The sequence below is a fragment of the Myotis lucifugus genome, unplaced genomic scaffold (genome assembly GCF_000147115.1).
Source record: "Myotis lucifugus unplaced genomic scaffold, Myoluc2.0 scaffold_143, whole genome shotgun sequence".
In the NCBI taxonomy this organism is placed as follows: domain Eukaryota; kingdom Metazoa; phylum Chordata; class Mammalia; order Chiroptera; family Vespertilionidae; genus Myotis; species Myotis lucifugus.
Genome location: NW_005871191.1, coordinates 1802665 through 1819604, shown reverse-complemented (window position 1 = coordinate 1819604; position 16940 = coordinate 1802665). Strand labels below are relative to the sequence as shown.

Here is a 16940-nt window from a genome sequence, read left to right as displayed (position 1 = left end):
CTGAAAGGAGGTTTCTGGGGTTTTGTTTAGCTTCTATATTTGTAACAATGTTTCAAACTGCAAGCTCAGAGGCCGGCAGCCGCAGGCGGGGAACGTTGGCTTCCTCTGTCACTGGAGCAAGCAAGCCTCCTGTTCGCTTCAGTGCCTGGCTGCCGGCCACCATCTTGGCTGGCAGTTAATTTGCATATCGCCCTGATTAGCCAATGGGAAGGGTAGCGGAGGTACGGCTAATTACCATGTTTCTCTATTATTAGATAGGATACATTTTATTTTTTGTATAATATGGAATTTAGGTCATATTTTGCTTAGGATTATTTCATTTATTTTCATGGATTAGATAAGCCTCTGTGTTTTTGTTGTCATGCATTTTCTATTTTAAGCAGTTCCTTACTTTCTTGAGTGTTCTTCTTAATATCATTACAACATAAAGAACAGACTGATGAATCTCAGAGGGAAGGTGGGGGTGGGGAGAGTGGGGAGAGATTAACCTGGGAATTTATATGCATATATGCATAGCCCTTATAGAATTGACAATCCAGTTGACTATCATAATGAATGGGAAACAGATCTTCGGAAACATTCAAGAAGCCATTTATCCATATGTATGACTTAGAAGTTTTTGCTTGATTTAAGTAATCATGAGAAATTTTCTCTGGAAGAAGATGAAATTCTTCTATTATCATGGTGCTTTTTTTTTTAGCAAATGTTTAAGTTAATAGTGTGGTGAAGGCCTGGGAGGGGTGGGTGCAGGGTGGAAAGAGTACATGGAGGGAAAAAGGAGGCTATCTGAAGTACTTTCAACAATAAAGATAAATTTAAAAAATAAAAAGATATATACAAACAAAGAAAAAAGTTAGTAAATTAAATAGAAAAAAACAGCCCTATGGTGATCCTCTTCTCCACGTGCTCTTTAACAGAACTGTCTCTGGTTAAATGTATTTCCATGGGAAGATTCAGGGTTATTACGTTTTCTTAATCACTCCAATAAAGAACTTTTGACTCTGGCACATGTTATGAAAAGAACACTAGATTTTGATTTGGACTTTAGCTCTACTTGCCCTGTGATCTTAAATTACTTAACCTTTCTTACTTCCAATTTCTAGATCTGATTCTATAACCCTTTTAAAACACTATTTCATGTATTTACTTCTCTCACTTCCAACAGGTTGGCTCTGAATTGGTGGAGACGCCGAAAAGCTCGGACCAACTCTGAAAAGTTATACAGTCGATGGGAGCAGGATCATGACCTTGAGACTTTTGGAAGTCTTGGACTATTCTATGAATACTTAGAAACAGGTAATTTTCTACCACTTGTTTTGAAACATAGAATATGGCTGAGTAAAATAAGTGTTTTTTCATCTCTTAGTATTTCTTTCTGCTTTGGACATAGTAGGTGTTCAATAAATCATTGGACAATGGATGAGAAGATAGGTGGATGAGTATAGAAAAGATTGGCTCAACATTGACTTTACCCACCAAACAGAATGTAGAGTGAAGTTTAGTTTTAAAACACCAATCTTAGATATATTTTTCTATTAATGGAATGTTAATATTGAACAAAATAAAATAAAGATTACTTTTTAAAGACTGTCTCAAATTAGCCTACATAGCTGTTTCTCCCTTTGTTTGCCTCTGTGGCAGCTGAGAGAGAATAAGTTGAAAAACATTTCCAGTGAATGACATAACATTTATTTTTTCCCTTATTCATGCTGAAAAGAAGAAAGTTAAAAGCAGTTATTCAGGGAAACCCAAATTGAACACAATAAATTCATAAAATATTCTAAGGATTGAACAGAGAAGAGATCTTGAGGTAACATTTTAGGAGAGAGAATGATGGAGAGACTGCCTATATAGCTTCTTAGAGTGCTTCCTTTCAGTGACATTTCTTTGCTTCTCTGGTGAAATTAAGTTAGACAATTTTTAACTTATTCTTAAGACCTATAAAATCACAGTGGAATGAATGAGATGGCCTGAATTTGTTACTGATTCCCCACTATAGTACATATCTATGATACCTGGATTGAAATAGGTAACTTGAGGACAAATAAAAAGAAGTCTCTATGTAGCTGGCTCCAGAGTTAGGTAGTGTTTACTTTATGGGGTGATAAGGCTATAATTTTTAATTATATAAGTTTCAAATGAATTTGTATGTAAATGCATCAGAGATTACCACTGATTAAAATATAAAATCAAGGTTTCATAAGATTGACTCCCATTTATTGTGCTACAATTAATTTATTTGGATATTTTACATACATTATCTCTAATCTTGAAACATCTTACAGAGTAGTCATTATTCACTGCATTTTATTTTAGAGGATACTGAAACATCAATAGTTTAATTTTCTACTGTCGCAAAGAGTTTAAGTAAAGATCTGGAGTTTTAACATGGAAAATGTAAGCTATTTCTACATACTACTTCCTCTTAATTTCATATTTCTTGGTTCAGAGGAGGCAGGAATGAGGCAATTTGTTCACTTGGGTTAGTAGATGACAAGGCTGATTTTCATGAGGAAATTTTAAAAGAAAAGCTGAAATCCAGAAACACTCAAGATTCATGTAAAAATAGAGGACTAGTGGAAGATTATTTCCTCCTTCAATTCAGAGCCATTCCTGTATATCTTTTTTATTATTATTATTATTCATGTGGGAAGCCCAGACTGCCAACTGCATTTTTTTTTATTCCAAGCATTGTTGGAAACAAAATAACAAAAATGGGGAGAGAAGCCAGCTTACTAAGTGAGGAGAGTAAAACTTATTTAGAAAGATGTCAAGATATCACAAAGAATCAGGACTTTAATTAATACTTTTTTCCAGAAAATGTATATTTCCTCTGCCCACTTATAATTCATATATACTTCCAATGCTTTAGAAAATTCACTTTATGGTTTATTCTCAAATAGCTTGTTTTATGCTGACTTTTTATCCATTAGCTTCTTCAAAGCTTAAATAAAGCATCCTATATAATAAAAGCCTAAAATGCAAATCAACCAAATGGCAAAACAATTTGTGGAACGACTGGTCACTGTGACACGCACTGACCATCAGGGGGCAGACACTCAACACAGGAGCTGCCCCCAGCCCAGAGGCCCCAGACCAGCCAAGGCAGGTGCCAGTGGGGGTCCCCCCAATTGCCCCGCTGGTTGCCCTGCAGAGGTAGGCGACCAGTGGCTGTGGCAGCAGGGGTTGGGGCCAGTGAGCGGGTGGTGCCAGGCCAGCCAAGGCGGGTGCCAGTGGGGGCCTCCTGATCATCCCACTGGTCACCCCACAGTTTAGCCTTCATCACTGGCCACACCTAGGGACCCTATCTGTGCATGAATTTTGTGCACCAGGTCTCTAGTTAATTTATAAGGCTTATAGTTGAGTACTCTTATATACCCAGCATATGCTGGCTATTGGAAGCATACAAATGAATCGGTCATATCCCTGATCTGAAAAAGTACTCAGATTAGCAAGACAGAAAAACTTGATTACCCCACTACTATGGCTGTACCAATGTAAAGTCTAGACCAGCATAAGGCCTAACTATAGACTACTAGAGGCCCGGTGTATGAATTTGTGCACTGGTGGGGTCCAGCCAGCCTGCCTGATGGGGGCCATTGGGGGTGGGCCAGGCAAGGCAAGGGGCCGCAGGCATTCTGGTCATTCTGCTGTTCGGTCAGTTTGCATATTATCCTTTTATTATATAGGATAATAAAAGACTGTGTTTTAAGAAGAATATCTTATCTAAGAAGAATAGATACTTTCTTTAGATAAGCAGATCTCAAAAGAAACAGCAAGGACAGAACTGAGCTGTGCATGCCCTATTTCTCCTTTCTATTTTAGCAAGCAAATACATCACTATGCTTCTTGTAAGGAGGAGGAAGTGGGCAGATGGAAAGAGACCTGGAGTACTTTGCTGGTATAGATCCTTCCAAAATGCCAGAAGTGGCAGGTGTTGGGCAGAGTGTTCCCTCTTTTCTCCTCCATAATAATGAGTTTACAAATTTTTCCTTTTTCCCTACAGTTATCCAATTTGGATTTGTTGCCTGGCCAGTCTGGGTGAGGGGCTGAGGGCCATTTTCAGGCTGGCCAAGCCCCCCTGGAGACGGAAGCTCCCAGCCTCTTATTTTTTTCTTTTTTCTTTTTTTATTCTGGGGTTTATTTACCTTCTATAATTGAAACTTTGTTGCTTTGAGTGGAGCTCACAGCCAGGCCACAACAAGCGGGAAGCTTGGCTTCCTCCATCATTGGGGCAACCAAGCCTCCTGCTTCCTCCAGCTCCGTGGCTGCCGGCCGCCATCTTGGTTGGGTTAATTTGCATATAGTCGCTCTGATTTGCTGGTGGGCATGGCTTAAGGTGTAGCAAATGTATGGTCAATTTGCATGTTTGTCTTTTATTAATGTAGATCATTAAAAAAAATCTACCACTAGAAATGTAGATATAGAGCCAGGTGGTTTAAAGTGACTTATCAACCCTAAAAGAATCATGTTATTTATACCATTTAGAGCTTAGGAAAAGATGGAAAAATAGCTTCCCTATGAAATAAAATACTGAAATTAATTGCATTTAACTGTGGGAAATTTACTAGGTCAGTGATGGCAAACCTATGACATGCGTGTCAGAGGTGACACACGAACTCATTTTTTTGGTTGATTTTTCTTTGTTAAATGGCATTTAAATATATAAAATAAATATCAAAAATATAAGTCTTTGTTTTACTATGGTTGCAAATATCAAAAAATTTCTATATGTGACACGGCACCAGAGTTAAGTTAGGGTTTTTCAAAATGCTGACACGCCGAGCTCAAAAGGTTCACCATCACTGTACTAGCTCATGGTTGTCTATCTCTCCATTCCCTCCCCTCCAAACTCCTCCACATGCACACGCATATGCGCACACACATACACACATACCCAAACACTGTCCTAGCTTTGGGAGTTGAGAGTTGATCCAGCCAAGTGATTTTGTTTAAGGTCACTGGAACTGCCCTGTGCAACAATGAGAAATGTAGGAAATAGAAAGGCAGGGTGGAAAGAGCATGTTTTTGGAGACAGGTACACTTAGGTTCGATTTTAACTTAGTCACTTTCTAGCTATGTCATCTTGGACTACTAATTATCTTACCTAATAATAGACAAACATGCAAATTGACCATACCTTCGCTACACCCAAGCCACGCCCACAAACCGATCCAGAGATATGCACATTAACCCAACAACGATGGCGGAGGCCAGAGCCAGGATACTTGAGTTGCAGCCACAGCTACCATGCAAGCATCCTGGCTCTGGCTGCTCCAGGCCTATTGGAGATGCAGAAGTCAGGGGAGACAGAGAAGTCTGGCTCTAGCGCCTGAGGCTGGCTGCAGCCTAGGAGACAAAGAAGCCACCTGCCCCGTGATCCCAGGCTGCAGCCAGCCGGAGAAGCTGCCCACACTACATCACAGGGGACACAGAGAAGCCACCCACCTGCGGTCCAAGCGCCAGCGCCTGCAGCTGGCTGCGGCCCAGGAGATGGACAAGCCATCCGCCCCAAGGTCCCAGGCTGTAGCCACCTGGAGAAGCTGCCAGCCCTGTGGTCCAGGGTGCCAGCGCCTGTGGCCCGGGAAATAGGTTCCCTCTTCTTCTACTGGGGTCATTACTTCAATATTCCCCTTCTGAATTTCTCTCCTGTGCCGCAACCCAACTCCATTTTTCATCGGAAGGATAAGGAACAGAGCAGTGTTAAAAGCTTACATTTTTAAGCCAGTAAGGTTGGTACTTAAACATATAAATGGAAAACTAGAGTTCGTAAGGTAACAAAGGCTACAAAGGGAGGGGGCAGGGACAGGGCATGACATATTATATCCAGCAATCTATATGGGGACAGAAAAGTTTGCAATGATGACAATTAGTTAAGATATGAATCAACTAACATAGTTGACAGGGACAATTCTTCCATCTTTGAAAATATCTACATCAAATCTGTTTAAATAGATTTTCATCTGCATAATCTAACACATTCTGACAAGACCACCACCACCAATGTGGTCAGTGTTATGCCGATAAATGTTTAACAACTGGCTCTCAATCAAAGAAAACAAAACTCTGATTTATACTGTCGGCCAATTTCTGTGGCATAAATTCTCCATCCAAGGCTGATTTCAGCTGCTAATGTGATGCCACTAAATGCAGAGGTGAGGAGAAACATGCAGTAATACACTATTATATTCTACCAGAAAGACCCAAAAGATATAAATAATGTCAAGAGTCAGAACAGTAAAGTGTAGTAAATAATTGAGGAGTGATGAATTTAGAGTATGTGTTTCCTTTGGTTTTAATGTAATTTATTCACTTTTAAGGTTATATAATTTAATTTTGAATAATGAACATGTTTAACAACCAGCTTACAAAATTCCTGAAAATTTGTGAGCCAGTAAGAGCAGGCTCTAGCACAATACTGAGTGGAGTGTAATGGTTAAATAACAAGGCTCATGGATTTGAAATGAGACTCAGCCACTTTTGGGTTTTACTGGTCAAGTTACCTGATCTCTCTATACCTCAGTGTCCTCATCTGTGTCATTATAGTACCTACTGTATAGAGTTGTTGCAAAGATAAAATGAAATCTGTGTATGACACAGCACAGTACCTGAAACAATAATTCAACTCAATTTGTTATAAACTGTTACTGCCTCAAAACGTTGTTGACAAAATTACTCATGCTGAAATAATGAAATTTTATTGATGAGAAAAATGCCTTATTTTGCGATCTACATGGAGACAGTCAATTTTACTTCCTAGGCAGTAGTTGGTAATCTACTACTAGAAACTGCAAGGGGAAAAATGACCTCAATCAACATGATTGAGGCAATGTATTATTAGCTGGATCATAAGCAGAGAGTATGCCATACATTCTGGGATACATCTGCAGTAAGAGGCTTCACCTCAGGTATTAATTCTGATTAACTAAGCATCAGACTTAAGATGAATGGTGAGAAGGATTCTGAGGCTGCTTCTAGACTTAGCAGGAATAGAACTTTAACACATAACCAACAGTTAATCTGGTTAATGATGGCAAGAAAAAACACACCATAATCTAATCTAATAAAAGAGAAACATGCAAATCCCCCAAGGGCTCCCGGGCCATAGGGATGTCTGATTGCCGGGAAGCAGGCCTAAACCAGCAGGTGGTCATCCCCTGAGGGGTCCCAGACTGCTAGAGGGCACAGGCTGGGCTGAGGGACCCTCCCCGAGTGCACAAATTTTTGTGCACCAGGCCTCTAGTATACTATAAATGTGGTATTTCATATTTTAGGCCAAAGACTCATATTATCATGATTTATAATAGCATTTTAATCATTTTGCATCCATATGGCACATGGAACTGAGAGAAATACAAATCAGACATTTTTAAAAATATTTTTATTGATTGAGAGAGAGAGAGGAAGGAAGAGGGGGAGAGAAACATCAATGTGAGAGAAACATCAACCAGCTGCCTCCTTCATGCCCCCCACCGGGATCAAGCTCATAACCCAGGTAGTGTCCTGACCAGGAATCCACCCAGCAACCCTTGGCACATGGGACTGAGCTACACCAGCCAGGGAACAAATCTGACATGTTAAAACTAGATTGCTTGCTCCTGATCTCCCTCTTGCTTTATCCTTTAGGCTTTTATTGTTGCATTTACATCGGACATCATTCCTCGTTTAGTTTACTACTATGCCTATTCATCAAATGGCAGTGAACCTTTGAAAGGATATGTCAATAACAGCCTGTCAATATTCCTGATAGCCGATTTACCAAACACCACTGCACCTTTGGACAAACGAGACTTCATCACTTGCAGGTTTCCTCTTGTTTTCTTAGACTTTAATTTTACCCTCTAAATGTATTTCTAAGTTCTATATTTCATTCATGCCTTAGAACATAAAGGATTTCCTTGGAGCAATAAAAATCCTGGATAAAACAAGTGCATAATTTTAGAATTCACACATTCTATGATTCTGATTTGGAAATGTAGAATGTCGCAAAGTAAGAAAATATTATGGGTAAAGATAATGTCAATTTTGAATTGCTTTTTATTTTCTAAATTTATTGGAAAGATTTCTCACCAACAAATGCCCTTTGATTCCAAGATGTTATATATAGATATAGATATAGATATAGATATAGATATAGATTAGATATAGATATATAGATATATAGATATATAGATACACACACACACACACACACACACACACACTGAGTGGCCAGATTATTATGACCACCTGACGTTTGTAGGCAAATTAGCTATAATTTCACGCTGAAGTTGCTACAGGGCCAGACCATTATAAATAGGGAAGCAGGTTGTTTGTCACGACAGTAGAAGTGATTTTTTTTTCTGTAGATATGGGTAAACAATGTGATTTAACAGCCTTTGAACGTGGGATCTATACTATTATGAGTGGCCAGATTATTATGACCACCCCATCAGTAGTACTTCGTTGGGCCACATTTTGCCTTCAATACTGCGGCGATTCTTCTTGGCATTGACTCCACAAGATGTTGAAAGGTGATGTGAGGAATCTGACCCCATGCCTGATGAATAGCACTGTCCAGTTCTGTGAGATTTGATGGTTGTAGAACCAGCTGCCTGATGGCTCTTTTAACTTCATCCCACTAATGCTCAATTGGATTGAGATCTGGTGATTGTGGGGGCCAACTAAGCAAGGTAACGTCTCCCTCATGTTCTTGAAAGCACTCCTGCATAATACGAGCACCGTGGCATGGCGCATTATCTTGTTGGAAGAAGCCATCTCCATTGGGATACACCATCATGATAGGATGAACTTGATCAGCAAAGATACTTAGGTATGTTGTGCTATTCAGACGTTGTTCTGCACGAATTAAAGGGCCCAAATCATGCCAGGAAAACATACCCCAAACCATAACACTGCCCCCACCAGCTTGAAGGGTTGTACACATGCATGTGGGGTGCATGCTTTCATGCTGTTTCCACCAAATTCTCACTCTGCCATCTGCGTGATGCAACTGGAAACGTGATTCATTGGACCACATGACTTTTTTCCAATGCTCGACTGTCCAATCCTTGTGTTTCTGTGCGAATTGGAGGAGTTTTATCTTGATAACTGCAGACAGCAAAGGTGTTCAAACAGTCCTTCAGCTTCCATATCCCATATGATGCAGTGTATGGCTAATTTACCTACGAACGTCAGGTGGTCATAATAATCTGGCCACTCATAATAATATATATCCCACATTCAAAGGCTGTTAAATTGCATTGTTTACCCATATATTGAGGGGAAAAAATCACTTCTGCCCTGACCGGTTTGGCTCAGTGGATAGAGCGTTGGCTTGCGGACTGAAAGGTTCCAGGTTCGATTCCAGTCAAGGGCATGCACCTTGGTTGCGGGCACATCCCCAGTAGGAGGTGTGCAGGAGGCAGCTGATCGATGTTTCTCTCTCATCGATGTTTCTATGTTTCTAACTATCTCTCTCCCTTCCTCTCTGTAAAAAATCAATAAAATATATATTTTTTTAAAAAGAAAAAAATCACTTCTACTGTCGTGGTAAGCAACCTGCTTCCCTATTTATAATGGTCTGGCCCTGTAGCAACTTCAGCATGAAATTATAGCTAATTTGCTGCAAACGTCAGGTGGTCATAATAATCTGGCCACTCAGTGTGTGTGTGTGTGTGTGTGTGTGTATGTATGTATATATATGTGTGTGTGTGTATATATATATAATTATGTTATAGGTGAATCTAATCTACTTGACCTTAATTATATGTCCTCAAAATAAGATAAACTAAAAAAGAAGTAGAAATATGATTGCTTCACCATCCATCCTATGTAAAGGGTTCTTTTTTATGCAGTGAATGAAATTGGATTTGTAAACCTACTCTTTCTACACTTATCCTGTGTAGTATCTTTTTACTCTAGAATTAAAAGATTTATATATAATATGTTTATAATATATTGTATTATATTAATATTATATTATACATTATACCGTACCATACCATACCATACCATACTAGGGGCCCAGTGCACAAATTCATGCACCTTGAAAGGAACTGTGGGCTGTGAGGCTGAGGTGGGCACAGGGGTGGGTCTCAGCCCATCCTCTGCACCCCCGCCCAGCCCTTCCCGCCACAGTCCTCAGTCCCCTGTCTGCTGGCAGCTCTGCTCCCGCCACCGCTGCTCCCATGTGCTGATGGTGCCAGCCCTGCTCACACCCGCTGATGGTGCAGAGCAATTGGGACTGGCACCAGCAGTGGGTGCAAGCGGGGCCAGCACCATCAGTGTGTGGGGCTGCTGCCCCAATCGCCCCTCAGGAGCAGGGGGAGGAGGAAAAGTCCTGATGGGCGATTGGGGCTGGCAGCCACAGCTCACACCCGCTGACAGTGCCGAGTGATTGGGGCTGGAGCTGGGCACCAGCAGCAGGCGCAAGCAGCTGGTGTGAGTGCCTGGCAGGACTGCAGCACATGGAGCAAAGAATTTTCAGTAACCACCAGAGGCTCGCCCCAATGACAGCAACCGCCACCCTGCCTTGGTCTGGCGCCCCCACTCACCTGCTCCACCATCCCACCACGGCCGATGCCCACCATGTTGCACACTCTTCTGCCTACTGCCAATGCCTGCCATGTTCCACACGCACCTCCTGGTGCACGTCATAGCAACCAGTTGTTTGATTGTTCGGTTGTTCCGCCGTTCAGTCTATTTGCATATTAGGGTTTTATATATATTATATTATACTATACTATACTATACTATACTATACTATACTATACTATACTATATTATATTATATTATACTATATTATACTATACTATAATATATTGATAGAATAAACATTAAGGCCCCTTAATTCTTAAGCCAATTACTTCATTTTGGTTTCCAGCAAAGAAACAGCAAAATATTGCATCACAGGTAGACAGAAGCATTGTTATGTTTCATATTTGCATCTAGAGGAATCATAGCATTGCCTTTAAAAGCATGGACACTTGTGTTGTATTTCATGATGTCATCACTGGACTAAAACCTTGAAGCACATCAATCTCTAGTAACTTTGTAGAAAACAATGAGCTCACAAAGTTGAGCACAAAGAACACTCCAGAAGGATAGTAAAGAATAAAACCCAAACAACACAATGCAGTGTCAGATAAGCCAAAAGAAAATAGAGTTCCAAGAAAATAGAAATCGTTAATAATGTCAAGTTTTATTCTTGAAAGATACAATAAGATGAGGATTAAAATGTTCCTTGAGTATATTGACAGGAGACAATTGGTTTCTCTGGGGTGATGGTTAGAACTACCTGTGTTAAGGGGTAGGAAGGGAGGTAATGGAGATGGCAATATCTGTCTTTGAAGGACAGGAGAGAAGTTTCACTTATATCTCCTGCTACATCTATACTATATGTGAGCAACATTTATGACTTTTATCTGTACAAGAAAGATAAATGTTTCAGGGTAGCAGTTATCTTACTGTGACTTGACTTTTGAGGTCAATTAAAAGAGTCTCTTAAGAAGTCTCTCTATTTGAATCTGTAGCTAATTTTTTGTATATATATTTTTCAGGTATAGAGATCACAGATATCCCCCTAATCACGCAGAGAAATACTCTCATAATATGCAATTCTGGCACGTCCTTGCTGCCAAAATGACCTTCATCATAGTCATGGAGGTAAGCCCTTCTTAGCATTCATTCCAGTTAGTCTTTCTGCTCCCTTTAGCCATATATGTCTAAAGATATCTGCTTAGAAAAGAATTAGCATTATCTAAATAAATTGTTTTGATATATTTGTTGTCATAGAAAGCAATGTAGGGATATTTTCAGTATAATGAGTGCCTGTCATTCACTTACTAACTATCAAGGTGGCAGAAAAGAAAAAATATGGCTACATCCCTTGAGGGACAGGAAAAAGGCAGAGGACCCACTGATTTTACTGAATACCTTTACATATTGGTTGCAGTGGCTATAATAATAACCTTGTAAGTTAGACTTTATTATTATTTGCCCTTGTAAAATGACTCTAAGACTTATCAAAATAAGATATTTGGTTGAAAGATAATCAGCTAATATTAAACCTGGGTTTTGATGCCAGATATCTCACTCCCAAGCCTCTGCTCTATCCACTATATTATGTTTCTCCCTTGTGGAATTTCCAGTATAATTTTAGATATAAGACATGCAGTAAAAAAGAACAAATACAGAGGTGGTATTTGACTAAGACACAAATTGAGAGCTACAAATCGTAAGACATGAAAGCCAATAAGGGAGAGACAAGTCAATGTAAGGCACTTTTTTTACTCTACAGTGAATCTCAATAATGGAAAAGTCTAATGCAAGCACACACAAAGTCAAATCAGTTTTTCTTTTTATATATGTAAGTAATTTTTAAAAATCAAATAATTTTGCACAATAAAGAAAAGAGAGCAGTCTTATGTAGCATTCCTCCACATGTTACCCCTCCCCCTTTCTCTCTTTCTCTATCTTTTCTTTATCACTCTTTCATTCCTACATTTTTCATCACCTTTCAGTCTGGTAAATTGCATTAGGAATCTTTTGATATTTTTGTTTTTGTTTATTCATTATTCTTACTAATTTTTGCAATTATCACAGGCTCTGACTCATTGTCTTTTTGGGATTTCTCTTTACCTTCTCTTGTATTAATTACTATATTTTCTGCAATCTATGTTTCTCCCTTTTTTGGATTGATAGCTTATTTTAATGAAGTACATCTTTCAGTAATTTGCTGAGGAAAATTATGGGCCATCAATTTTTGAAAACTTGCATATTAAAAATATATTTTCTTTCATTATCGATGATTAATTGGTATGAAATTCAAGATTGAAAGTCATTTTTCCCTAAAAAATGCTTAACTATCTTTATTTAGGTATCCTGAATTTTTCTTAAAGACATTGCTCTATTTTCTGTTAGTTTTTCCCTGGGTTGGAGCCAGTGTTGTTATGAAATGCAAATGCAAAACCATTCTGATTCCCTAGTCTTTATAAATTTTTTTGTTTTTTGTTTTTTTGTGTGTTTTTTTTTTGTTGTTGTTAATCCTCAAGTCGAGGATATTTTTCCATTGATTTTTTTTAGAGAGAGTGGAAGGGAGAGGGAGAGACAGAGAGAAACATTGATGTGAGAGAGACACATCGATTGGTTGCCTCCTGCCCACACCCCTATCAGGGCCAGGGAACCATTGCAAGTTTAAGTGCAAGCTTTCTCTACTCTGGAGTCTGTTATTACTATTCCCTCCCTTCTTTTTGTCTTTGTTGGTTATATCTTTTAAATTTTATTTTCAAGTATTTTAGGTTCTTAGGAGGGAGCATAGAAAAAAGAGTATATTCAATGACATGTTCAACCTCAATTTCTGTATTACATATTTTAGAATGTATTTATTTGTTTACTATTGGTCTTTGTAGGAAAGTTCCAGACAGGGGTCATATCTTCTTTATTTTCCTGGTACTTCCTACATTGAGCACAGTTTATTGAATGAATGAAATTATTTGTAAGAGCTTCCTGCTGAACATTTGACAATTCTAACAGTGTTGTTTTTTTGTTTGTTTGTTTGTTTGTTTTTGTTTTGTTTTTAATGTTTTCTCTAGCATGTTGTGTTTTTAGTTAAATTTTTGTTGGCTTGGATGATCCCTGATGTTCCAAAAGATGTTCTGGAGAAAATTAAGCGAGAAAGGCTAATGACAGTCAAGATTCTCCATGACTTTGAGCTTAAGAAATTAAAAGAGAACTTGACACTTGATTCTAGTGAATATGACAAGGAATTCATGATTCAGGAAAACAAAGTATAGCTGGCTAAATCAACAATCTAGTCAACAAAATGAGTAAGCAGCTGGTAGCCTGACTGGCTTCACATTTTCCCTAGATTAGGGCCAGAGGCCAGAAGCCATGTGTCAATTTTATCCCTTCTCCTTTTTTAACTCAAATTTTTGTACACTTTTATAGAGGCCAACTTTGTGAGGTCAGAAGAATACCTTCTCTGCTCCATTGGCTGGGCCCTCCCTAGATATTGTTTTCTGGGATTCTATAAATGATTGTTAAAAGTGCATGTGGAATCAGAATATGGAAAATCATGGAATGTTGCAGTTTATAATCCAACACTGGACTAGGGCTGTCCGGTCACCTTCCAGTGCATCTGCACATTTTCATGGTCTTCTACTGGGTTGTTTCATATCACTTTCCCATCAAGAAAAATGTTGGGACAAAGAGAAAAGAAGTGAAGGGGCTTAAAAAGCCATATTTAACCTGCCATTTTAGACTATGCAAATGAAAAACCAAACTCAGATGACATAAGAAGACCCACATATTAAGTATATTGGGTAAATATCATGACCAGAGTATGTTTCTGAAGTTGTCCTGAATAAGTGAAACTTTCATAAGAATCCCAGGTGGTCCTTCAGGTAAATGCAAAATTGCTTTTTCAAGAGACTGAACATTTGGGTTTCAACAAAAGACTAACAATTCAGTTGTTTAAAGATAACGTTTTGGTAAAAATAGTTTGAAGACTGGATTGTTTTATCTGGAAAAGAGTATGAAGAAGTTATTAGATTGTTTCAGGTCTTTGACTGAATGAAAGATATTTTAAAGCAGTAATGTCCTTTCTTTGTAGTTAAGAAATTCAAGACAATGTATATTGATTAATTTATTGACCTTAATATAAAAATGTTGAATTATTTTTAAAAAATTATTTGTCTTCTACAATGCCTTTTTTCATCATGAAGCTTGTTTGAGCATTAGCTATTTGTATGTTAGGCACAAGTTGTTTATGAAATTTGATTTTTTTGTTTAAAGTAATCTCAAATCTTTTAATGCATTTACAATCTTTTATATTGATTCATCCCTTTATACAGTGTTCAGTGCCTTGCCCCTATGCCTTTGACACACAGTGGTATTGTTGGCTATTGATTTGATGTGATTTGACATCAATCACAGAGTTTAACACCAAAAATGGATCAACAAAATAAGAATGAGGTGGTAATTTGATAGGTAAATTTTTTTAAAAAATTGAATTATTACTCTCATACTTAGGTCTGTGGCACATATACACTCATTCTTATTTCCCTTAAAAATAAATGCCATATATATATATATATATATATATATATATATATATATATGGCATATATATTTTTTAACCTTATAAGTTGAGAGATACCAGTCAACTTGAATCTCTAGTTTTAAATTACACTTAAGTTCCAAAGGAATAGTGTTTTTTAATTGCACACAAAAGAAGAAACGTTATTGCAAAAAATTTCTAAGTGGTGTTTCATTATTTGATGCTAATATATTTTGTGGAATTGTCAGTATTAAGTATATGTCAGGTAGTATTAACCAATGATCAATATTAAGTATTTAGATCTGAGGATTATGAATTTTATAAAACTATGAGACAGTTATCCCAATATTGGCAGTAATAATTTGTCACCCACTAGGTAGATTTTTATGAATATTTTTGTGTAATTTGAAATTATCTCATTGTTGAAGCATGATTTCACATGTGGAGGAGATATATTTCTTGTGTGAGAAATCCAGTCAGTGTTACTATGAAGTAAGCCACAGATGCAGTATGTTTGACCTGTTAAATAAAACTGCATTACTACGGTGTTGTACATTGTGCACAGCTCATATTGTTCCTTCCTAGGTGTTAATAAAAATTAAAATATGGAAACTGGTTTCTTATGTTTTAATTTTTGTAGCCTAACAATATTTATAGAGCTGGATTGTAAGAAAATAAAGACATATTTATCTCATAAGGTTGTCTGTACATTGCCATCCTAAACCAACTCAAGTGTTAGATTCCTAGGCTGTATGGAAGACAAGAGAAGAAATAGTAAATTTTAGCCTTTATGATTGGTTGGTATTTTTCTTTTAAAATATCTATAATAATAAAAGCTTAATATGCTAATTAGACCAGATGTCCCTCCGAACGACCTTCTGGAGGAAGCCAGGGCTGTGAGGGAAGCCCAGGTCCCAGGTGCCAGAGGGAAGCCGGTGCCGGCAGCCAAGGGAAGGAAGGCCTACTCTTGCACGAATTTTGTGCATCAGGCCTCTAGTTGATAAATACTTTGTTTCATGTTTCAGTCTTCTACAAAGAGTTTCTCCTAGTTTTACAGATTTTAAAATGAAATGTAAGTATATCCATCACTTTCATAAAAGTTCTCTAGTCCAAGTCCAAAGCCAAATCCATTCAGATAGATTTGTCTTATCTAATTAAACCTACTGGTTATTATGGGAGGGATGAATTAATAGCACATGGCTGTCAAATGTAAGTTGATTTTGATCAGCATGGCCAATGTGTTTATCATCCAATCAAACCCACAGTTACTTTTTTAGAAATGTTACAGGAAACATTTGAGATTTTATTTGAAATAATTTTAAATGCAAATGCTGAAAAATACATAACTCTTTTCAAATGTCATCTCTAATCCTTGCCTTCATCGGGTTTTCTTTGAACATAAGAAGCAGAATCCACTTCAAAACATTTATTTTAGAGTAATCCATCAAGAATGGAGTATCTTAATTAAATGGAATACTCTCTTATTTTTGCTGTATCTCATGACTCCTCCTGGATTTAATATTCTTCTTTTATCTAAGCCATTAAGCAAGTTATCAAGGAGAAGAAGGAAAGAAGATGATAAAGAGGAGAGGGACCTAGGAAGAAGAAGATAAAGGAGTTCTCTCCTTATGAAACTGCATGTTTCCATGGGGAGAGAGTTGTTTGTGTAAGGTATCATGGTCCAGCTGTTGGGGGGGGGGGGCGCTAAAAGGAAGGTCTCTTTCCTTAGCCATCTAATGAGGATGAGAGAAAAACCAAAGAAATTTCAAGTTGGAAACTATTATGTGTCAAAAGTAAAACTGATTTACTGTAATTATTCTGTTACTGTTTTCTAAACAACTTATTACTCTTTTCCTTTATGTGTAACAATTAAAGTATGCCATTTATTCCAGCATTATG

General features: G+C 37.9%; 1 protein-coding gene across 1 annotated transcript in view; it reads left to right on the top strand.

Annotated features, from left to right (window-relative positions):
• The window catches only part of ANO5 (anoctamin 5), a 68653-nt gene extending 54722 nt beyond the window's left edge, over positions 1-13931 (top strand). Inside the window, 5 exon segments of the mRNA XM_023758900.1 lie at positions 1166-1296; positions 4007-4041; positions 7627-7805; positions 11542-11647; positions 13576-13931. Of these exon segments, the coding sequence (XP_023614668.1) occupies positions 1166-1296; positions 4007-4041; positions 7627-7805; positions 11542-11647; positions 13576-13797 (673 nt within the window). The 3' untranslated portion in view covers positions 13798-13931.
• The last annotated feature ends 3009 nt before the right edge of the window (positions 13932-16940 follow it).